Genomic DNA, 25059 nt, shown 5'->3' with positions numbered 1-25059 from the left:
TGGTTTAATATGGACTTAATGCTTGGAATGCCTGAGAGCTATACAGTTTGTTGAAAGAATAGAATGAGTAGAGTTTTCTGTTGGCAAAACTGTGGATAGGATTCGTAATGATTGAGAGTAGGGTAGGTCATTTATGTAAAGAAGAAAGAGAGTAGATGATGCCCTCTCTTAAAGCTTTGCTACCAATGCAGGAGTGTCACAGGGGTCTGCTCCATTCTATCATCTACTCTGCTACATCACAGTGAGCAGAAATTGCATCCAATTGTCTTTACAATGGACTAGATGTGGCTTCCATTTGGACAGGAGATAAGTTTTCAAATGTTGGCCTTCAGCAGATCTAAAGTCATAAGCAAATCTAAATGTAACTTCATTCACCATTTTGGATAAAATCGCAAATGAAGGCCTTCGTGCCAGAGAGGATAATTTCTGTGACTCGCTCAGGGCAGGTGTTTAGGTTAGAAGAGTAGAAGCAATAGTTGGACCATGGAAAAGATGAGTAGAAATTCTGGAAGTCATCTGCTTGGTGCCTTTGTAGTGCCAGAGGGGTGGGGTTGTTGAAGGGAAAGTGTTCTTTGAAAGAGGAGACTTGCATCAAATTGTGATTAGTTACCAAGAGAAGAGGTGACCTCTGTAGTATATCTGGAAGAAGAAGAACTGGTTAAAAAAAGATCAAGAGTACTGGGAGAGTGAAGAGGGTTATCTGGAATTTGGATAGGTAAATGAACAATTTGCATTAGATCATTGCTTGTAGCAATGATCTAATGCAAATTGTTTATTTACCTATCCAAATAGATAAGTAAAAAGACCAAGAGAAGAGGTGACCTCTGTAATATATCTGGAAGAAGAACTGGTTAAAAATAGATCACGAGTACTGGGAGAGTGAAGAGGGTTATCTGGAATTTGGATAGGTAAACAAATAATTTGCATTAGATCATTGCTTATAGCAAAGACTTCTGAATTTCATCCAGATTAGTTGTAGGTGTTGGAAAAAGGAAGCCAGTTGGAAATGTGGATATTCTTTACAAAGGTGAAAGATTTGTGAAAGGAAATTGAGAGAGCATGTTAGAAGTATAAGGAAAATGAGTGCCAGAAGGGTAAGATAAGTAAAAAGCCTGATTGCAGATTGTTGAATGTTACTGACAAAAGGAATGAAAATGTGAGTGCTGTAGAGAAGAGAGATGAATGTACAATAGTAGAAGCAAGTGGATGTAAACAACATGAGAAAATGAAGAAGTTGTGGAAGATAGAATGATGAGTTGATGATAAGGTTACCTGAGTTTTACTCAGGACAAAGTGTGAACTGAAATGAAATGAGATGAAAGTGGTGCAGTAGAGAAGAAAAAAAGAAAGAAGAGTATGAAAGGGAGAATGCAAGAGAGTATTATGTGGTGATTCTATGATACGAGGAGTACTTGATAAGAGTGTGACAAAATCCTGTTTGAATTGATTGTTTTGGCAGTATGAATGGTTTGAAAGGTGACAAGTGTGTAAAGAGATAGTGGGAAATGCACAAAAGAAGAGTGAGAGTAAAAATTGTAAGTCAGTCTGCCATGGTTGATAATAGTGAATTGAGAAGGGCAATGATTACAAATAAGTCAATGTATAAAATGTACAAGGGGAAATGGTGTGCAGTTTGTACATGTATGGAGTGAATTTGATAAACCAAAAGACTTATATATCACTGGTTAATTGCACTTGAATGAACCATTAAACCCATTTGAACCATTGTTCTGAGACATCAAATGAAAAATTGCATTTTGCAGTTTTTCATTTGATAATCTAGGTTAGAGGGAGTGTGCCATTATTGCAGTATCATCTGTATATAAGGTTGTGGTGGCAGCTGCGTATGGGGAAGGGCGTTAACCACATAAATGGCAAAGAACATAGATGATAGCAGGGAGCCCTTTAGGGATACTTGCTTTTGCATTCAAAAGATCTGATTCCCTGCAGTTTCACTCCGAGTTTGCTATTACCAAAGTAGGGTTTGGTGAGTTTGACCAAATTTTCAAAATTCTACTAGAATTGATAAAATAATACTGTACTATTTGAATGATAATTTTTCTGACTGAAGTTGATCCCTGGAAGCATTCATTATCAGCTCACAACAATTACTAAAATGTATACATTAAAGTGAATAATTTGTGTGTTATCACTTAATGGAAAGTAAAATATGAATGTATGCTATGAAATATTTTCTTTAATAATTGCAATAGTGTTTGTTTGAAATTGTGTGATACATCACATAATGAATGTAATGAACTACTTTTCAATAAGTGACTTATTTGATATTCCCAGAAATAAAATATTTTTGTTTTTTTTTTCCCTTGTAGATGAAAGAGTTGATGAACCAGGTGAATTGCCAGTAATAGATATACAGCCAGATACTCCTGCTACTGCTGCTGCTTGTCTTGTGGTAAATCAAGCTGTAATTACCTCATTTACTAGTACATGGTCCCCAGTGTCTAGATCTAGAAGTACTACAGAATCCAGTATACCTGATAGTAATATACCTTCTGACCAATCATTAATTGGAAGTCCACCAGTTTTATGGCTACCTGCAGAACCACTTGGTCATAGACCTCGATCTTACTCTGTAGATATTCCACTGAACAGCAGTAGAGATCAACAGGAACACATATCATCTCACCTACAGAGTGTGCAAACTGAAATAGGTGATGATACATCCAAGGATATGTTTGAAGCAACTCATAGGGAGCAATATGGAAGACGTTACTCAATATCAGTGGCTAGAGAAGCACGTCGTGCTGCTCGTTCCTTGCCAATACATGATTGGAGTAATCCCATTAGCAGTGAATCTCAGTATTCTCCCAGTAAGTGGACTGAACCAGATACTGATGAGCCAATGGATTTAAGAGTTTCAAGAAGCAGAACTGATAATAGAGGTGAGATTTTACCAAGCTTTGATTTTATGTCTCCAAATAAAAAGAAAGTCACCGAGTTATCCAAATCTGAGGCTTCAAATATTTATTCACAATGTGAAGGAAGAAAGCTCTCTTCTAGGCCAGTGCAAAACTATGATATTAGAGAGAATAACAGCAATGCTGGTTTCAGTTCACCTGAAGACAATCATTCTTTTGGTAACAGAGTAATTCAGTCCCAAACATCATATATTTACTTGCCAGAAGCACCAGGAGATACACCATTAGAAGCACAAGGAAGGAAGGATCTTGAATACATTAATGACCAGTCTAGTCCTGATCCATCTGATTACAGAATGTATTCTCCTGTTACATCGCCAACACCAGAAGATAATTCTTCCCATATTTTTCCACACGATTCTCTACCAGTTCATTTCCTTACTGCTGGCGATATTCCTCCCGATGAGCCTCATGCCTTTGCTCAAGCCCAGGCTGAATTCATAATGCCTAGCACTTCATCATGTTTAGAAGAAGGACGATGCGTATGTGGCATTTGTAATAAAACATTTGCGAAGCCAAGTCAACTCAGACTGCATGTTAATATTCATTATTTTGAGCGTCCTTTCCGTTGTGACAATTGTGCTGTATCTTTTCGTACTAAAGGCCATTTGCAAAAACATAAGCGTTCTGTGAGCCATTATAACAAAGTAAATATGAACATGACTTTTGGAACTCCAACTACAGACAATCCCCGGCCATTTAAATGTGCGGATTGCAAAATTGCTTTTCGAATTCATGGACATCTGGCAAAACATTTGCGCTCAAAAATGCATATTATGAAACTGGAATGTTTGGGAAAATTACCATTTGGCATGTATGCTGAAATGGAGCGATCAGGTGTCAGCTTAAATGAAATAGATACCACAGATTGTAATAACTCACTTGAGAGTCTTCAAATAATGGCTCAGAGATTATACCAGAGGGATCCCCGCAGAATGCGTTGGCAAAGCAGTGATCATTTGCCGTCAGATCCTGAGAGTGCCAAACCTTTACCACCATTAACAGCATACAACTTGACTGACTGTAACAAAACTGCATCTGAACAGACAGGGCTTCCGACTAGTACCTCTCTTGTATCATCTCCACCAACATTTATACCATCAGCAGCAGTCAGTACAGGAGTAAAGCAAGAACCATCAGAACTGATGGATGCTTACTTTTCTTCTGCAGGATTTTCTGAGGGAGAGGGCCCAGTCTCTCCATCATCCCAATACACAATGCCTCTCCAAAAAGATAGTGGACATGAGTGTTCCAGAAAGCCAGGAGAAATGGATCCTAGCTTATCCCTCCATAGATCATGTACTTGTCACCTGTGTGGCCGTCTCTTCAAAAGTGCCAAGTTCCTCCAAGTACATTTATACTGTGATCACACAGGTTGGAGCCCACCTGCTGAAGTTACTTCACAGACTTCAGGTAGCACTGCCATAACAGAACCTCCAGTTCAGTTATCAAACTCTCAGAAACAGGACTTTACTTGTGAACTCTGTGGAAGGCAGTTTTTGAATCAGAACACATTACAACAGGTATAATTAATTTAAATATGTTAATATTGTTAAAACAAGTATAACTGCTCTAAATATGTATTTGTAATCCTACAGTTTTCTGAAATTTTATGTGCAATATCAATTTCTTTTAAATAATAATTAATCATTTGATCATTTAAATTAAAGACAAACACAACTCGTGGTACTGATGTATTCTAAGTTTACAATCTTTATGAGTGGGAATCACATAAAGTAATAATAATCAAAATATGATTAGTTTCTTTTTCTTTCTTTTTTTTTTTTTTAAACAGTTTTAGATTGTATGAGAGTAGTCTGAAAAGTTCTTGGCCTTGACCATAGATGGCAACACTATTGGCAAGAGATTTTTTTTTTTAAAGTTCGTGCATCTGTCATAAGCATCCATATGAAGTTGCAAGTCATTCTATCAAGTAGTTTGTTTTATACAGCTGTCTAAAGAAAAAGTGTTGTCTGTATCCCTTGAAATGGATAAAATTGAGTATCGTGAGGTTATAAAATTTGGTATCCAGAGAGTTCATCGAAAAGGCAATTCATTGAAAGATAATTCATCAAAAAGTTCATTCGATCAATTCATCGAATGAACAATTGATCCATTTCGAACAAAACCTGAACTGTGAATAAGGAGATTACAATGCTACTTTCATAGGGAAAAATTATAGAACAATATGGTTCTTATAGTCTTTCTTGTCCGATAACTGTTTCATGTCTGTTCATGGGACTGATTTGCCTGTTTCCAGAAAAAAAGCCCAGCCTTATCAGGATTATGCCTGCTAACTTGCCTTTAGCAGAACAGGACTGATAAAAATTATGCGTAAATGGGATCCAACTACCCAGGTCTTTCTAACTAAACAGCTCCGTTTTTACTGACTGAACTACGCAGGCTCCATTATTATTATTGTTGATAGTAGCAATATGCGACTTCAATACAGCAATTATTATGGGATGAATTTTACTCAGATTCGCTATTTGAAACTTTTACAAGAAAATGTCGAACTGTTCCAGTTTTCAGTTCAGCTATATTCGGGGCGACAAAGAAATAATGTGTCCAAATTATGTACTGTATTACAAAAACTCTCTGACTTAAATGACTTAGTCAAAAATTTAAAATTTTCTGTGAATTGTCTTTCGATGAATTGTTCGTTCGATGAATTGCCTTTTCGGTGAATTCGCTTTTCGATGAATTTTCCTGTAACCATAAAATTCTTTGTAAAAGAAGGTTTAATGCAAAAGAAATTCATTCGAAGGTTCATACACGTTTATAGGCACTCTTCTCTTTCATTCACTCCTCTTTTGAAACTCCATTCCTTGCTAAGTAGGCCTACACAAAGACATCATCATCATCATCATCATCAAATTCCTGCCATGTACCCTCAAGGGGTGTACAGGATATGACAGTACTACATGAAAAAATTACATCATTACTAACTTCCTATCTACAATTTTCTTCCAAATCAGTCTGTTACTTGTCAAGACTCCAACATTATCAGATCTTATATTTCTATCGTCTAAGGCACGTTGTACCGTATCAGTCCACCTATATCTTGGTCTTCCTCTGGGTCGTTTTCCTGCCAACCTGGCAGAGAACACTTGTTTTGCTAATCTTTCCTCTCCCATTCTATTGAAGTGACCATACCACCTGAGATTAGCTCTGCTAATGCATTCCTGGATGCTGACAATGTCAAGTTCTTTCCTAATATCCTCGTTTTTAATATGATATTGCCATTGATGCCATCTGTTCACTCCTCTAATCTTTCTCAGGACTCTCTCATATCTGCGGTCTCTAGTCTTTGGTCAAGTGTTTTACTTCTGACCCAGCTCTCAGATCCATAAGTTAAAACTGGTTTGAACACTGTCTTGTATACAGCTAATTTAGTGTTCCGACTAATTTCTCTCTTATTCCATATGAATTTATTCAATTGACTTCCCACCATACCAGCTTTGCTGATTCTGTTGTCTATTTCTATATTTAATTTACCATCTTCACTAAAAATCGTGCCTAAGTAGCTGAAATGTTTCACTTGTTCCACAGGTTCTCCATTCACAACACAGTTGACATTTTCAATGATTCTGCCTATTTTCATTGTCTTTGTCTTTTTATTGCTGACCTTCATACCATATCTATTACAACAGCTATTCAATTTAGTCAGAGAATCTTGCAGACTTGTAGCGGATTTATTTAGAAGTATAACTTCATCCGCATAAAGCAAAGAGCTGACATTAACATCTCCAATTTTGATATCAGGTTTAATACCACTTTCCTTCATAATGTGATCCATATAGATAATGAATAACAGAGGGGATAATGTACATCCTTGTCTCACACCAGATTTAACATTAAACCATCTTCCTGTACTTAATTCAATTCTAACTGCTGACTTACAACTCAAATAAAGACCAAGTATTGCTTGATATAATGTCCCATTGACACCATATAACTGCAGTGTATTGAATAGCTTCTCTCTTGGCACCTTGTCATATGCCTTTTCCAAATCGACAAAACTTAAACACAGATGTTTGTTTCTAAATAACGTAGGGAATTGAAACAACGTAGATCCGAATATAAATTAAATAATACTTTAATAGATATTTCCGATATTTCGGCAATGTCTCATTGCCATTTTCTAAAGGAACTTACAAAAGGCAGGAGCACAACAGGCCCTAACAATATAGTAACTGGAAATGAAGATATGAAGCTATCTTTCTCCTAGAATTCCTGATGGTGCCCTCTGGCGGGCTAAGTAGGCGTTCTTGGCCGTTGGGCTGAAGGTCTGCTGATGTATGCCTCCCAAATTTGGGGCAGTCGCATACAACCAAATTTATTGAGGTTTGGGGAGTTTCTTAGGGCAGAGGCTGATTCCATAAATAATCTTTCGAATTTATATTTGCTCCGGTGTATTATTTTTGCTTTCTTCCACCGTATTCTGTGGCGAGTATCCAGAGCATGGTTTGCAAGACCAGAATGGCTATATTTGTAAAACCGGATGTAGTCCTTGTGTTCAGAAATTCTGATATTAACTGTCCATACATCAGCAGACCTACAGCTCAACGGCCAAGAACGCCTACTTAGCCCGCCAGAGGGCACCATCAGGACTTCTAGGAGAAAGATAGCTTCATATCTTCATTTCCAGTTACTATATTGTTAGGGCCTGTTGTGCTCCTGCCTTTTGTAAGTTCCTTTAGAAAATGGCAATGAGACATTGCTGAAATATCGGAAATATCTATTAAAGTATTATTTAATTTATATTCGGATCTACGTTGTTTCAATTCCCTAAGTTATTTAGAAATGCATAACCAACGTATAAGCCTATCTACGAGAATCAACAGATGTTTGTTATATTCCCATGCTTTCTTGACTATTTGTCGTAAAGTGAAGATCTGATCCTGACAGCCTCTATTTGGCCTGAATCCAGCTTGTTCTTCACCAAGCTTTTCTTCCACAATTCTTCTCAACCGTTTCTCAAGTATACTTGCATAGATCTTGCCAGGAACACTCAGTAGGGAAATACCTCTGTAATTCTCACATTCAGTTTTATTTCCCTTTTTATATATGGGTACTATGAGGGCTCTACTCCAATCATCGGGAATTCGTCCCTCTGTCCAGGCTTTCTGAACTATGCAGTGCAGCCACTCTAAGACTTTTATACCACCATACTTCAGCATTTCTGGTCGAATATCATCTACTCCTACTGCCTTTCCACATTTCAAGCCTTTGATGGCTTTTTCTACTTCAAGTATGGATATGTATTCCTGACTACATGCCTGGTCAGTATTTTTTATCACTATGCTGTCATCACTGCTTGTTTCATTTAGCAGTTTTTTAAAGTAATTACTCCATACTTCAAGGATATCTTTTTCTCCCGTTTTCATGTCACCTTTATCATCTCTAACTCCTTTTACAGCACTCTTTCCTCCATTCCTAAGCTTCTTCAACAACCTCCAGAATATTTTGCCATCTTCTTGATATTTATTTTCTATATTCTTACCAAAGTCCTCCCATGACTTTTGTTTAACTAGTTTTACACAGTGTTTAGCATTCTTGTATTTGTCTCTGTATTCTCTAAGAGCACAAGCTGACTTATTTGACAGGAACTTTTGATATGCTTTCTTCTTTTCCTTCACTGCCTCTTTAACTTCCTGTGTCCACCAGGGAGTTCTGATTTTTTTATCCTTGCACACAACCTCACCACATTCCTCTCTGGCAGAATCAATCAATGTTTTCTTCAGAGTTTGCCACTGAATCTCCAAGGTTTGATTCCTGTTCTCAAACTCTTTTATTTTATTTTCAATAATCTTTCTGTATTTTAGTCTACAGTTCACATCTGAGAGCTGCTCAACTTTTATTCGCTTTAAAACTTTCTTACATGTTATTCTTTTCAATATGAAATTCAATTTTATCCTGCTCAAGACTAAATAGTGATCACTTCCAATTTCAAATCCTCTGTACACTCTGGTGTCCTGCACCAGGGAGAAAACATCACTATCAACAATAACATAGTCAATGAGACTTTTCTTATTCCTAGCCTCTTCTCTCCATGTGAATTTGTGCACATTTTTATGTTGGAACATGGTGTTAGTAATAACCAGTCCATGTCCTGAGCAGAAATCCAACAGATATTTGCCATTATTATTAGCTTTGCTCTTTTCTCCAAATTTTCCCAAAATATTTTTGTATGTCTCACAATCATTTCCTACTCTGCTATTTAGATCCCCAACAAGGACCAACTTTTCATTTTTCATTGTGTCAGTTACTTTTTCTAAAGCCTCAAAAAATTCCTCCACTTCTACCTTAGTAGAACCTTCTGTGGGACCATAGGCACAAATAAGTCTCATTGTCCAGTTCCCCATTCTCATATTTGCCCACATTACTCTACTTGAGACTGACTGCCATTCAAGAAGATTAGCCTCGTATTTTGTGTTGAATACTATGGCTACTCCTTCTTTTCCTTGATTGTCATTGCCTGAATATAACATTTTGTATTTATTGCTCAGAAAGATCTCACCAGTTTTGGTCTTTTTTGTTTCAGTCACCCCTATTATGTCGATCTGGTACTTATCTAATTCCTCAGTTAGCTCCATTTCTTTGCCATTCAGGCTTCTTATGTTGATAGTACCGATCTTTAACTCTGGTGATGTTGAGTTGGGGTTTGTTTTCAGATTTGTTCCAGTAGCTGACTTTTCGCTGTTCGCCCTGGTTCCCTGGCGAAGACAACGGGGGCCTTGTTTAACCGGGCGACGCCCCGGCCGGCATGAAATTTTGTCATATTGTACCATCATTTTTTATTTTGGTTTAACCAATAAGAATACAATTTGGTCGGCTAAATCCCAAATTGCCAGCCCATCCTCGTTCGTTCAGTATCAAAGTAGATACCCAACAGGGTGCACTACAAGAAGGTGAGGATTGGACATTAGGTCAGAAGCCCTGGTCGGTTCTCCACATTCCTTTAAAGGCTATGTGGGGGGTCTCCTCTCAGTTATACAGCTTTGACCCTTAAGCACCCCCTGACCTTTAAGCACCCCTTAAGCACACAAAGACATGACAACCTTAAATATCCCAGCATTTACCGAATTTGGTGCAACTGCGATAAACCTTATTTTGGCCAGTTGGAGAAATCCACTGACTTACATTTTGAAGAACATAAAAGAGATGTCTCATGCTCTCATACAGCAGAATAAGAGCTAGTTCTCTATAGAACCATGTTCTGAATTCTGCTAACACTAATGAGGAAAACCTCATTCATCCAGTTTTATGGGACTAATCTGAAAGTATCTTTTGCTACTATGATGTACTAGAAAGAAGAATTGTGGAATCTAAGGAAATCATCCTTAATCAAATACATCTTAACAACAACCTCAGTTATAATCTCTCAGACTGCCATTGTGTGGCCATCCAACTTTGGCATTCACGAGATTTTTAACACATGTGCATAGTCAACAATGAGGAGATGCAGAGAACAGCTTCATATGTTCATACGCTAACACTTTAATGTTTAGACTTTTTACACTAATGCTTTGATGTTTAGACTTTTTTATTGTTTCACAATTTTTTGTTGATTGTTCTCTCTTATTGTGCACCTGAAGAAGTTTTCTTGAAGACGAAACTAGTCACGCTGAATAAAAACAGTATTTTTTACTTTTTATCTTTCTGCTTTCAGTCATTTAATATTTTTAAAAAAAAATATGCCTGTCAGCCGAGTAAATCTGTTATGCCATATATATATATATATATATATATATATTAAATCATAATTTTACTGACTACCGAGATAAGGTAAGATAAAAACTTTAATTAAAACACAAGTAGTTTCGTCGGAATGCTGACTTCTTCAGGTGTACAAATTATCACAAACTGGAAAAATAGCAAGATAAAACATGGACTTCTCATATAAACAAGTTAGGAATAACAACAGTCAAATTTGAACTGGCGTCGCGTGGCAGGTCTAGCTTGAGGCGTTAGTGAGTGGGAACTAACTTGAGACCGCCAGAACTGAATTACTGCGCTATGTGAGTCAGGTAAGCTATAACTTAAATTATTGTTCTTGTGTGAGGGATCCAGAACTATTTCTTTTGATTCTAAGATGTGTCTTTCAGTTTGTCAGCACATTTATGGATAATTAGTAGTAAGATTCCAGTCTATCTGGTGTTGATGCTCTTCTAAATTAGAGTTGGCAGAGAAAAGGACATGACTGGAGAGGCGCTTGCACGGGTTCTGTTGTAAGCGATATCACGTTGATTCTCTTCAAGATGTAGTGAGACCAACTTATCGGTTTGCCCATAATATGGTTTTCCCCAACTGCAGATGATTTTATAAACTCCTGGGAACTGAAGTTGGTTATGTTTTGGCTTGGGTTGACTCAGGAAAGAACAAAGTTTTGGTAGGGTAGTGAAGTACGTTCCACTGTTAAATTTCTTCATAATTTTCACCAAGTTTGGTGATATTGCACACATTCTATTCAAGAAGATAACTCCAATTCTATTGCACACATTCAATTACCATACTTATGTATGGTAATTGAATGTGTGCAATAGAATTGGAGTTATCTTCTTGCCGAGTTGGCACATGTGTGTCTAGACGGTTTGCAGTGCTTTGAGGTGGGTATCTGTTCTTTAGGAAGGTGCTTTTGAGGTGGTTAAGTTCTATTTGAAGATCTTCTTCTTCTGAAATTAGAGATCTCGCCCAATGGGCCAGAGTTGAAATAATACTGAGTTTCTGCGGAGGGAAGTAATGAGAGAGGAAGCATGTAAGTGTCTATCTGTGTGGGTTGTTTTTCGAAAAATCGAAAATTTGAGACAATCTGGCATCCTAGTGATCTTTAAATCTATAAAGGATTTTCGAAAAACAACTCACACAGATAGATACTTACATGCCTCCTCTTTATGTGCCTTCTTTCAGAAGCAGTAAAGAACAGTTGAGCAAAATGTAAGGCAGAATAGCTAAAGGGGAGAAGAAGCAAGTAAAATACCATGGACACTGCTACAGGTGTTATCATTTAACCAGCTATTCTTCATCTGTTTATTTATTTCACAAGAAAAAGTGATATATCTTTAAAAAAAGAAAAACAGTTTAGATGTGAAAAAAAGTGAACTACATTCTCAAAAAAGAAGAGATTGGCTGCAGTTTAGAAGTCACTATTTGGCATCATTGCGTTAATTGTTGAAAGTGGAAATTCCCATTTGAAATTCAAGTGAGATCAATAGTGTTATATAATATTATTAATAACAATGCCACTATGTTATTAAAAAATAATGTCAATAAAGACATGTTCTAAATTGCAGCCAACTTATTAATTCTTCACTACTAAATTTACTCTTTAGATGCACTTTCCAAATGTGTAAGTAACTATTCTATTCTTTTTTTGTCTATCCATATATTCCATAAACAAGCTAGTTAAGGTTTCTGGCTGTATAGACTATTGAAATTTGGTATTTGGAATCCTTACAAAAATTTGTCATACAAGAGAAAAACATGTTGAGATTATTGCAGTGAGTCCACTTAGGCTAGATGGAATTTAATATTTGGGATGTGCACTAGAATATTTCAATGGTGTTCAATTTCAGTTGGATTATTTTTATTTGCAAAATGATTCAAACTGATATTAATAATTCTTTATTGGGTGGATGCAGTTTAATGAAATTCAGTATTGAAGATCTATTAAAAATCGTCGAATCATTTCAGTTTTGCTTTCAACTAAACTATCTGTGCTGACAAAATTAGGCAAAGCAAATGATGTCTAGAGGTACATAAGCTGACATGTAAATGCATTCATCATCATCATCATCACAAACTATGGGCTCACTGCCTATTGGTCTGATGCCTCCTTCACTATCCTCTTCCATCTTTCTTTGTCCAGTGCACAGTGTCGCAGTTTCTGTACACCCATTCCACACCAGTCCTTTATGTCGTCTATTCTCAGTATGGTCTACTTCTTCTGTTCACACCATCCATAATACCAAACATGAATGTCTTTATCTTCCGGTCCTCACTCATTCTGCAGATGTGTCCAAATAATTGCAGCTTCCGTTTTATAATCTTCTGCATTAGATTCTCCTTTGGTCGTATCTTCTGTTAGAGCTCTTCATTTGTGACTTTCTGTACCCATCCTATTCTTAGAATCTTCCTGTAACAAGTTCTTTTAGATGCCAAAATTCGTTTTCTTGATTCCTTATTTATTACCCATGTTTCAGATCCATACAGTACACCACTAAAGATGCATGTTTCCAGTACTCTTAGTTTTGTTTGCAGGCTGATCACTTTACTTTTCGAGATGTTATACATGGACTTCAGATTTGTTCTTCCCTTTGCAAGCCTGATCTTTATTTCTTTTTGACAGTCCAAATCATATGTCATTTTACTTCCCAAATATGTGAATTGTATGTAAATGCATTACATGCTATAAACTTTGACACACTTGTCAGATTTTTATTATCACATTGAGTTCTTGTAGTAATGTAAATTTGTAACTGACATCATGATAGTTCTCAAAAAACAACAGAAATATCAATAATCAAAAATTAAATTAAAAAATTAAATTATTTCACGCTGTGTTGTTTGTAAACAGTTAATAGAATTTGCACCTCACATGCATTTAGTCCTACTGATGATACACTGTTATGCAGTGAAATTCATTTTGAACCACTCTGACTGTTTTAATCAAGACTGATTGAAGAATTTTTTTTTCTTATTTTAATTCCATTTTTATTAGCAGACAATTTGAAATTATAATAATATTCTCTCAGATTTTCACCAGACTTGGTCATTTTGACAAAACTTTTGTGCAGCAACATGATAATAATTCCTCCCTGGCTTGATGAAATTTAATTAAATTTGTATTAGGAATCTCTGTTAAAATTTGTTATTTCAATTGGTCTGTTCTAATGACAAAAGTAAGCAAAACAAAATTATGCCCATGCTACATATGCCAAAAGAATGCTATTATGAAGTGCACTCATTTCTGTGACTGTCTGTAATCATTTCCTTACATGTTTCTGTATGAGATGATTTTTTTATGAGATCTGTAATATTCAATGGTTGTTAGAACAACAAATATAGCACATCATCGTCGTCCGGTAGCATCCTCTAGCAAGAGGGTTGCAGCAGATGAGCAGCTCTTCTCCATTTCTCTCTGTCTGTCGCTTCCATCATTCTTAAACCAGTCTATTCCACGATGTCATTAAACCACTCTCTAGTTGGTCTTCCATATCTTCTCTTCCCCTCAACTTTCTCTTGTAATATAGTTCTTGTCAGGTGTCCCGAAGAACCTCTCAGAAGATGTCCTGCAAATCTAGTCATTCTTTGCATAATATTCTTTAACAGTGTTCTTTCCATCCCAACTCGTCTTAAAACTTCTTGAGTTGATATTCTTTCTGTATAGCTAATCTTTTCCATCTTTCTATAACACCACATTTCCAATGCATTAATTCTTTCCATATCTCTCTTTCTTAGTGTCCATGACTCACTTCCATAACTTGCAATACTCCAAACTGTTGCTTTAATTATTCCAATTCTAACACCTATTTTAGTGTTCTTGTTTATTAAAATTCTCTTCATTTCCATAAATGCCGATCTGAAGTTCCTTTCTCTGAGATCCAGCTACCTAAATATTGAAATCTTTCCACTTCTTCTAAAATCTTTCCTCTACATCTTATTTTTACATTATCTCCTATTTTTATACCCATTATCATTATCTTGGTCTTTTTTGTGTTAATTCTTAGTCCATACTCTTTACAAGAGTTTTCTTTGAATAATTTGTTGTAACCCATTTTCACTTTCTGCCATCACTACTACATCACCCGCATATCTTAAGTTATTAATGATTCTTCCGTTTATTTTTATAGCACATACAAAATGGAATTAATGTAATTACTCCAGATGAAATCATTTGCATAAGGGAAGGGAATCGAGAATTAATGTATTTTATTAAGCAGCTGAATTATATAAATCAGTCTCTTTCTCACCAATTGAAAAAAAATTATGTATTGCTAGGGCATGGCATAGTACAAGGTGGCCCATAAGTCATAGAACATTCTGTAGAAAGGGCCTGTCTTTGTGAAGCCAAAAAACGGAAGGCATTTATGTGATGAAGTTTTTCATAACTAAAAAAAAAAAAAAATCTGATGTTAAAAAACTTATGCAGTTGCTTCACAAAGATGGGCCACCCTGTACTATACATGCTTAATACATTACTCACAATGTTGTTAAGCAGTTGTCATATTGTCTACAACAAGGGTATGTGTACAATATCATGGACTATAAACTGCATGAAAATTTCATTACAGACAATGTCAGATAAAAATATCAACTCTGTCTTAAGCTAAAGTGATTAGGAGTCTAAAATGGCTCCCTTAAAGGATCTAGTAATAGGTCTGTTGACAGTAGGTTGACATATACAACAGGTTTAAATATACTAATTAGATCAGTGCTTCTCAAACTTACGGATGCCAAGGCCCCCTTTGGAAAAATTAAAATATTTTACACACACACCCCCCCACGGAAAAAAAAATCATAATACAGACATATTATTATAATATTTATTGTATTTATATTCAAGATTTTGGTTTGTAATCTTTTTTTGTGTTGCTTATCAATACCTTTGAAACAAAAAAGTTATATGGATAAAAAAAAATATATATTTACTAATATTCATTAATTTTACACAAAAAGCAAAATTTGTTAATCAACACCAATGTGTGATTTTTTCCCATATTAAAATAAAAAGAACAAAAAAGAAATAATGAATAATAAAAATTAAATATGTTTCTTTTAAGATTAAAAAAAATCTGCTGTGTCTTAAAACATTTTAAATTTGTTTTCATTATTTCATGGTCCCCCTCAACAAAACTTATGGCCCGCAAGGGGGCTGCAGCTCACAGTTTGGGAAGTGCTGATTTAGATAATATGATAATAAATATTGTTGCAAATTTCTTTAAACATATTTTATATGATGTTTAAAGAAATTTAAACATCATATGGATACAATGAATAGCCTACTTAGCTCAATCTGTATCAAAGATACCTTTGGTAGGAAAGACCTAGGTTTGAATCAATCTTGGATGCAAAGGACATTTATCAGGGCTTAGCATACAAAAGTGAGTTAGCCTGCCTCATGCAGAGGATGAAGGATTTTCCTTCCTGGAAACTTGAGTTTTTCATCCTGCAAAACAGGCAAACTGGCTAGAAGAATACATGCAATTTACAGACATGGCAGACAGTGTAGATAGGATTAACCTCTTTATCATAAGCATTAATAAGGTATCTAAGAAGCCATGACTGGACTGGGTCATGACTGGACACTAAGCCCGGCATGAAAAGAAAAACAAAATGGGATGCAATGGGTGCAGTTTTATTGCTAACTGTAATCTTTAACCCAGTCTTCATTTGTTCATTAAGAAAGCAGAAATAGTTAATTTTATCACAGAAATGTATTCACCAATAATTAAAAGCTCGAGAAAAATCTTACTCTGATTCCAATAATAAACTTGATAAAATGAGAAACAATATAATTTATAGTTGTATAAGTTGGAGAATTCTTCAAAAGGAGTAATGCAATGGTTGGTTTCTTGTTAAATATGTGCACCTTCTATGGTCAAAAAAAGATCTGAGAAGCTGAAGTCTGCATGCTAGCTATAGGTTTCCAGTACTGATCTCTTAATCAGAACTTAATGCATTTTTTTACTAATTCACCATAAGCTGCTCACATTTCAAATTCTGTGCATTATTTATAGTTCTGATTTTTAAAAGCTGAAATTCTTTTATTTTATTAATCTTTTAATTCTGGTATACAAAGGATGTTACTTGCTATTGCTAGTATATTAGATGCACTGCTTTCATATGTAAAAATGTTAAAGGTTTATCCATTTCCATTAATATTATGCTGATAGTTTAAATTGGAAGATATGTAATTGCAAAAGAAACATTTTAAGGATCATATTACAATTTTTTTTTATTTTTAGAAGTATCTGTATTATTTTGTTTTAATATTTTTTTCCCCTTTCTATAGCATCTCCTCTCTCACGCACAGCCTCGTCCATTTGTTTGCGAAATCTGTGATGCAGGGTTCACATCTTCTGCACTGCTTGTTGCTCACCTGTCTACACATCAGCAAGTAGGTGATGCAGACCACAGGAAAGTGGAAGGGCACAAAGACTTGCTGCAAACAGTTTAATCCAAGGTACCATATAGTACATTTCTTGTGTATGTTATATTTAAATCCTTGAAATAGATTTGAATCTTAAGTTATTAATTATTAGTAATAAGAATTAATAACTTGGTTAAAGTAAAGAATTTTAGAAATAAGATCTTATTACTAACATCTTCACTTTGGTGAGATTTTTAGTAATAAGAGTTATTTGATATCATTAAGTTATTTGTAACTGTTTTCTTATAAGCGTATTGACTGATAAAAAAAAAAGAGACCTTTATTACTAAAAACTTTAGCATATCTCCATTTTGTAAGGAACTTTTAGGCAAAGTAATTTTGTAAATATGTTTGCCAGTCTGGTTGGCCAAGTGGTTAACATACTCACTCTCCAATCAACAAGTTGAGTTTGAATTCTGCCATGAGCATGGTTGTTTGTGAATGTTTTAGGTGGAAGATAAATTTCAATGACTGGTGTGAGACCACTTCCCCACTTATTGGAAGCTGAAATGGCTTAAAAAAATTCTGTTTGGTCTTTAGAGCAGGATTTCTATATTATGTAAGAAATAAATAAAATACAAAAAAATGAATAAATGAGATCCTCACCCGCTGTACCATTTTACTATAAATTTACAACCTTTCAAAGGTGGGAATCACATTAAAAAAATTGCTTGTTGTGATAGTCAATTCGTACTCTTTGTTAAAAGTAGGGACTATAAATTTGGTATATGAATATCCATTTCTGGTAGAAACATCTTTTTAAAATCATTGAGAGGAATTTTTAGCAGGCCTATTAAATGTACAAAGAGAAAAAATAATAATAATTCTAAAAATCAAGTGGATATTAGATCCAGCATTATTTCAAAGCCAAATGTAGAAACTATGGAAGTTTCTTAAAAATAAGTTGACCAGAGTGCTTATGGGAATACACCCACCGGCATTTGCGAGTCGTCCTAGCATGGACCACTTTAGAAAGCATGAACACTGCCCAGGCATCCATATATTTGCTTTCTAATTTGATCTATTTTTTGATAAGGTTTCACTGGCCTGACAGTTGTTTCGAACTGGTTGGTTTTCTTCAGAGACCAGGCAGAAACCTTAAAAGAGCGAAAACTCTCTTTCAATACTAAGTGGAATGTGAAACGTCAGAGAGGGGTGTATTTTTTGTAAGCAAACTCTCGGTCGGTGCTGAGAATATAGTAATAATTCATTCTGTGAAGGTGGAAACATCTTTTTAAAATCATTGAGAGGAAATTTTAGCAGGCCTATTAAATGTAAAAAAAAAAAGTAAAAAAAATTATTCATTCTATGAAGATGGAAACATCTTTCTAAAAAGTATTGAATTCATCTTGTTACAAGTTAGTAGCAAGATGAATTCAGTGAAAGAGGAATTTTTAGCAGGCCAATTACATGTCCAAAAACTTGAAGATGGTATATTGAAAGATCTCTATAACATAGGTTTTAGGGCAGGGAACATCTTCCTGTTTTTATTACAACTCTCTCTAGCCAAATCTTCAAAGTCCAAGTGAGAAGCACATTATCTCCCACATACTGCCAAGAAGAGGCTGTTCCCCGAGACTATCTTGAGTGTAACACTTAAGACAGAGCCTCATAATCTGTCTTAAAAGTGTCAACTCAGTGACCGAATAAGTTCCTCGTAGCCAATGCTGTTTATGCTGATGACTTTTACAATTTTTTTGTCATTCTTATAATACGAGGGCCATTGAAAGGCAACTTCAGCAAATAGCTGATGATACTCACATGTTCGTAATATTTGGTTCAGGTCTTCAGCAGAAAAATGCACATGTGTACACTTCTGCCAAAAATTCATTCTTCACCCAGACCCAGAGTTAATGATGGGATGAACTATTATCCTAGTAGTAACAGAAGCTAAGTTCTTGAGACTTATTTTTGACAGAAACCTTACATCCCTGTCATAAATACATTCATCAACTAAGAGAAATGCAAGAGAGCATTGAATATTGTTTGCACTCTATCCTCCACAGAATGGGGAGCTAATTAATGTTCCAATTGTCTTTATCATGCAGTTGTTCACTCAGCGTTTGATTATTGGTCTCAAGTTTATGCTTCTTCAAAGGATAGTACTTTACGATGATTGGATCTTATCCATTATCAAGGTATAAGAATAGGTACTGGTACATTGATGGGTATTCCATGTGGAAGTATTTTTTCTCTACATTGGAAAGTATTTTGAACATCAGACTGCCATTAACCCATCTGGTATGCATCTGATAGAGATCATGCAAGCTGTTGGTATGAATGCTGAAACATCACCTGCACTGAACACGATAATATTCCTCTATGGGAGGTTTGCTCCATCATCCATCTACTTTAAGATGTTTAACACACATTCAGAGTATTCTGATTTTTTTATCTCGCTGTATGACAGTTCAAGATATGAGACCTCTGTTGGTTGTGCTGTTATTTTCTCAATCATGTTGTCTCCAGTCAAATTCCCACTTGAATGCAGTAAAAACCAAAAATGTATGATTTATACAGACTTGTTAAGTTCTTTCCAGGCCGTATCCTCTATTGTCTACAATCTACATCCAGTATTTTATGATGTTCTGCAATTATTGTATAAAATGAGGATCTCTAATTTTGATATTCAATTTTGCTAGTTACCCAAACCATGTTGAAACAAAGAGAAAGTGACTGTAGAGTCTAGGTCAGCATGTACTTTATTTACATACTGTTTGTCATCTGTACAGGCAACTGACATTTAATAAGAGGAAAGTTAATTAATCAGTGACAGTCATTCTGGAAGGAAGCACTAACAAATAAATTGCATGAGATTAAGCCTGAAATTAAGCATGATCAGTCTAGTCAACATAGGAAGAAGAGAGGAAGTTGTTCTTGCTAGGCTTCTCATAGGTCACAATCATCATACACATGCTTATCTGTTTTATTGCTTGCCACATTCTGGTGGAGCACTTCATTCGAGAAAGGAATGAAATTTTTACTAAATTTCTGGTGTTAGACTCAGATATGTTGCATGAAGATTTTATCTTTTTGCAAAGAATTAATTTATACAAACATATTTGATCATAAATGCTGTTTATATGTAGATACAGCATTGCACAATTTTTATTATTACCATATTTTTCGTATCTTTTTTTGTACCTAAAATTTATCGCAAAATTAGAATACATCCTATAAGCCAAATGTGTCATAAACTGGCACGTCTTATACACTGATGTACTTTTTATATATGAGCAGTTAAGGTGTGTCATCGCTTATCGGTAATGTGTGATCAGTTTAAATAGTTGCAACGTCGTTAATGGTCACACATTTAAACTAGTAATCAATACATTATCATATTTTAATTTTTTTTCTATGTCATGGATTCTATGAAACACAGACATAGTTATATGATTGCTTTTAAGCATAATGTGACTGAGTATACAAAAAAGAATGGCAGTAGGGCAGCAGAGCGGCACTTTGGGTCTCTGCCTACAAAAAAAAAGGTATGAACTTGGAGGAAACAAGAGCAGCAGCAATTAATAGAAGCAAATTCTAAAGAATTTGCTTCTATTAATTTCTATCACAATTAATTCTATCACAATCTCTGCAGGAAACTGACAAAATGGCCAGAAATTGAAAATGAATTAAAAATTTGGATAATGGATCAAAAAAGATCGAGTTGCTATGTTTCAACAAAAATGATTATTCAATGAGCAAAATTATTGGTAACAGAAATCAAACAGAAAGACAAAATTATTTGGCACCAGAAAGAAATATCGATTTTACAGGGTTTGCCATCATGGTGCTTTAGATTTATGAAAAAAAATGATTTATGCATTGTGTAATAGAGGATACTTGTACAAGATTGTGATCTGATTTACTGAGGGAAGAGGTGACTGCTACAGTATATCTTTGAGGAGAACTGGTCAGAAAGAGATCCAGAGTAATTGAAGTGTGGAGAGGGTTATCAAGAATTAGTGCTGCTTCTGTACAGTGCTTGAGGATACATCACAAATATGATGATAGTATTGATGGCTTTCCTCAAACATCCCTTAACCATTTCCAGAATATTGATAATTGTGCATGGGAAATGATCTCTGGATTATCATAATTCAGTTCTATTTATATCCATCTGTAACCAAAAACTCCAAATGCTTGGCTACCTCTAAGGATACTAAAATATTCTTCTCTTGAACTGGTGAAGCAGTTTATTGTGGGAAAATCCTTTGATGCAGTCACTAGATTCAGCACTCAAACTTTTGCAACCTTCCATCGCATGCTGTTTTATGTAAATATAAAACAGCATATAATATATGCATGCATGTATGCACCATAGAGTCCGTGGGAGTGGAATGTTTTTCATTACCAAATGTCATTCAAGTTGGTTCTAATTAATAATTGTTGCCAAATATAGTTTAAAGACTGTATCATGTCTCTGTACTATATTTAGTGATATAATAAAAACTACTTGTTTTTCTTACTTCTGCAGTGTAGAGTCTGTTGGGTTGGAATATTTTTCAAGTATAGGAACATTTTTATTCTATTCTTCCAAAATAACAGATGTTGTAAAAATGTATCTATTCCTGAATAAAAATGAATAATTCTATGTATTATAAGTAAGTGATCTACAACAAAATACTAGCATATGTGAGATATCTATTATTGATAAGGCAGAAGAGCTACTGAAAAAAAAAAAGTAATAAATGTAAGTTTTGAAAAAAGGATGGATAATTCTGATGATTATTGGAAGTTATTTATGTATTCATTACTGTGAAAAAGTGTGTACATTCAGTAAACAAAAGAAAAAACTTAAAAAACCAAGTGAAAATATAAATAAAACAGAGAAATAAGTACACACAACAAATTTATGTGTGTGCTTATTTCACAATTTTGGATTAGCCCGTCTCTGTAGTTATTTACTGAGCTACCAAATGTATACAGGGGCTGTTTATTATTGGTCAGTTATTTATACTTTGCAAACAAATCTCTTTACCTCTCCTCATAAGTTTTTTTTTAATTATATCATAAATGCACATATGCATATTTAGAATTTATAGGATCACATGCTATTCGCTCTACCCAGCAATGTATAGGATACGCATATAATATCAGAAATGTTCTTCTTCTTCTTTCTCATCTGATCATAGCTTATGCAGTCATCAAAGAACTTGGTGTACTTTTTTTGCACAAGACACTTCTTCACACCTTCACAGCTGCTAACTCTATGCAAAGCCCAAATCAGCCAAGCCATGGACTTCAATCCATGACTGGGCTGGTTTCCTCTGTCACAGACATGACAGAAGGATTGAAGTAGGTATGAGAGAGGGATCCTTGTACCTCTTCTATAGATACTTTCATAGAAAGTGCTGTACTGAATTGGCCACTATTATTCTTCCACTCTCCTTCAAAATCATTAAAACAAGAGCCACTGCTAACCAACACCCCTTTTACAGTCCATCTTGAACCTCATTGAACCAACTTCACTGCCTTCCCCTTCATCCCTTCTACTTCTGTCCTTTGGAACAGTCTCCCCCCCCCCCCCCCACACACACACATACACAGCACGAATGTGCTATAGGTCTTATGGCCTTTCTTGTGTGGATCAGATATTAAAAAAAAAAAAAAAAAAAAAAAAAAAAACTCTGACCATATCTTTCATCTCTATGAAGCTCAATAATTGTGACCTTTTCCTCAAAGACTGTAGCCATGCTCTTTTTGGTCTCCCTCTTGATTGTCTTTCTCCGATGATTCCATTCAAGGCTATATTTGATAATCTCTGAGAGAACATTCTATCCAAATGTTAATTATTAATAATTTGTTTGCTAGTAATGAAAGTATTTCTGTTTGCACTTGTTCTTTGTATCCTTTTTATTTTCCATCCTCACATGGCTTATTAATGATGGTTTACATATTTAAACATTTTAGTAATTTAAATATACCAACTAAATATAGTATTCTCCTTAATTACTGTTTTCTGTTATATCCTAAAACAAACCCCATTCCTCTATGCAGATTTGGTTACAATCAAAGAATCATTATGGTATGTCTGTTGAAATACAAGCATAAAATTAATTTTTGCAGGGCACAGTGTTTTCACTTGCCCCCACCAGATAGTTAGGGTGATGATCACCCTGACATTAATGTATTAAGTATCTAACAGATAAGCTTAGGCATTGGTGGTTATTCATGACTTATTTTTCACGGTATTAACAACACTACAAACACTTTTATCAACAAAGATGTTTTATTAACGCTAATATTTCGCTGATTTTCAACTCAGCATCATCAGAGCACAACACACATGTAAACGCGACAGTGAGTGAGTGAAACAATGTAATTGCAAAAGACAAAAGATCTAAAGTCCTATTTTTGGCACCCTCTAATGAAAAAAAAAAAAAAAAAAAAAAAAAAACAGCAGTTATCCAGGAGTTTTTCTTAAGATAACCGACTCCCAAATTTTTGGCAAATTAATGCAACCATATTTGTTAAGGTTGGGAGAATTCTTCAAAGCCATTGCTGACAAAAAATAATCTTTCAGATCTATAACGACTCCTAAATAGCACATTCGTTTTCCTCCATCTAATCCTGTGTGAAGGAGTGTCCAAAGCGTGGTCTGCCAGTCCCGACTTGCCATAGTAATAGTAGTGAATGTATCTTTCATGTTCTTTCAGGCGGATGTTCACTGATCTTCATGTTTGCCCATAATAGGCCAAGTCACAGTCACATGGAACTTCATACACTCCTGGGTGTGCTAAAGGGTGAAGTTTATCCTTTGGCGAGCAGATCAGAGTTGCCAGCTTGACATGAGGTTTGAGGTCAAACCTCATGTCAAGCTGACAATCTGATCCGCTGAAGATGAGACTGCATGTTGGTTTTGGTAATGTGGGACTTGCATATTGTAGTCCTATCATGAAACCAATGTGAGCTTCGGTTCTGAATGTTTTGTGCAGTTTTTGTTCCATTCCATGCCTGGAATTCAGCATTCAATGTGTTGGGCAGCAAATATTGGTTTTCACATATTATCCTTCATAGCACTCTATGGTCATGTTCAGTGAGTATGGTGGGTTGTCTACTGTGGATAGCACTTGTAGTCGACTCCCAGCACTTCCATCTCAGTATGGTAAAACTGATTGTTGACCTGAGATGACCCAATTTGTTAACAATTTTCTGAACAGACAGGCCTGCAACATGGTATCCTATCACAAGGCCTCTTTCAAACTCTGCCAGTTCCCTTCTTGCAGCCATTTCACCTGGACACAGTTGCACTGACTTGGGAGCATCATATTCCTCCAATTTATACTGACTACAAACATGTGACTCATTACGTGGCACGATGCACCTTGCCTATGGGGGGTGTTCATTGACTGCTTTCCAGGCAGTATCATAGCAGAAGGAAAAGAGAGATGAATATGGTCTCAGATCACTGATCATTAAAGGGTGTGGATTTTCACTGCAGTGATTGCAGTATTTGTATCTGTGAGCTTAAGGATATTCCTCTGACCATAACATGTAATTAGTACTGCATCTAATTCGACTGTGAAAAAGATAAGGTGAAATACACTGCTGGGACTTCTGTCTCCTTTTCAGTCATGTACAATATCTTCTATCAGTGTGGATGGACAGGATGGCTGCCATGTCAAAGAAAAAAGAACATAAATAAATATATGGTATGGAGAGTCTGAGAGTAGATAAGCACAGCATGTCTTTGATATTTAATCATACTTAGGAAAGCCAAGCTAATGCACAAATCTTTCTTCAAATCACAAAGGCTTTTGAAAGTGGCATGGCAAGCCCTTCAGAACCATGGTAAATGCAACATAATTGGTAATTGATTTTAAAATGATGATGGTGCTTTATCATCCCATCATCACAAATGCATTAATTATAGAAGACTGCTACATTACAACTTCCACATTCAACATCAAATATATGAATTTCCTTATTCTCTAGATTATTTTAGTTTTTGTCTTTCAGATACCA

General features: G+C 35.4%; 1 protein-coding gene across 1 annotated transcript in view; it reads left to right on the top strand.

Annotated features, from left to right (window-relative positions):
• The window catches only part of shn (zinc finger protein schnurri), a 148673-nt gene that overhangs the window by 117458 nt on the left and 6156 nt on the right, over positions 1-25059 (top strand). Inside the window, exons 6-7 of the mRNA XM_090406935.1 lie at positions 2331-4462; positions 16957-17127. Coding sequence (XP_090263061.1) covers positions 2331-4462; positions 16957-17121 — 2297 coding nt within the window. The 3' untranslated portion in view covers positions 17122-17127. The remainder of the gene's footprint in view (positions 1-2330; positions 4463-16956; positions 17128-25059) is intronic.

This window comes from Typopeltis vanoorti, chromosome 17 (genome assembly GCF_054136105.1).
Source record: "Typopeltis vanoorti isolate ZY-2024b chromosome 17, IOZ_Tvanoo_1.0, whole genome shotgun sequence".
Lineage (NCBI taxonomy): Eukaryota > Metazoa > Arthropoda > Arachnida > Uropygi > Thelyphonidae > Typopeltis > Typopeltis vanoorti.
Note: the sequence above shows the minus strand (reverse complement) of the source record. Positions and strands in the feature narration are given on the sequence as shown.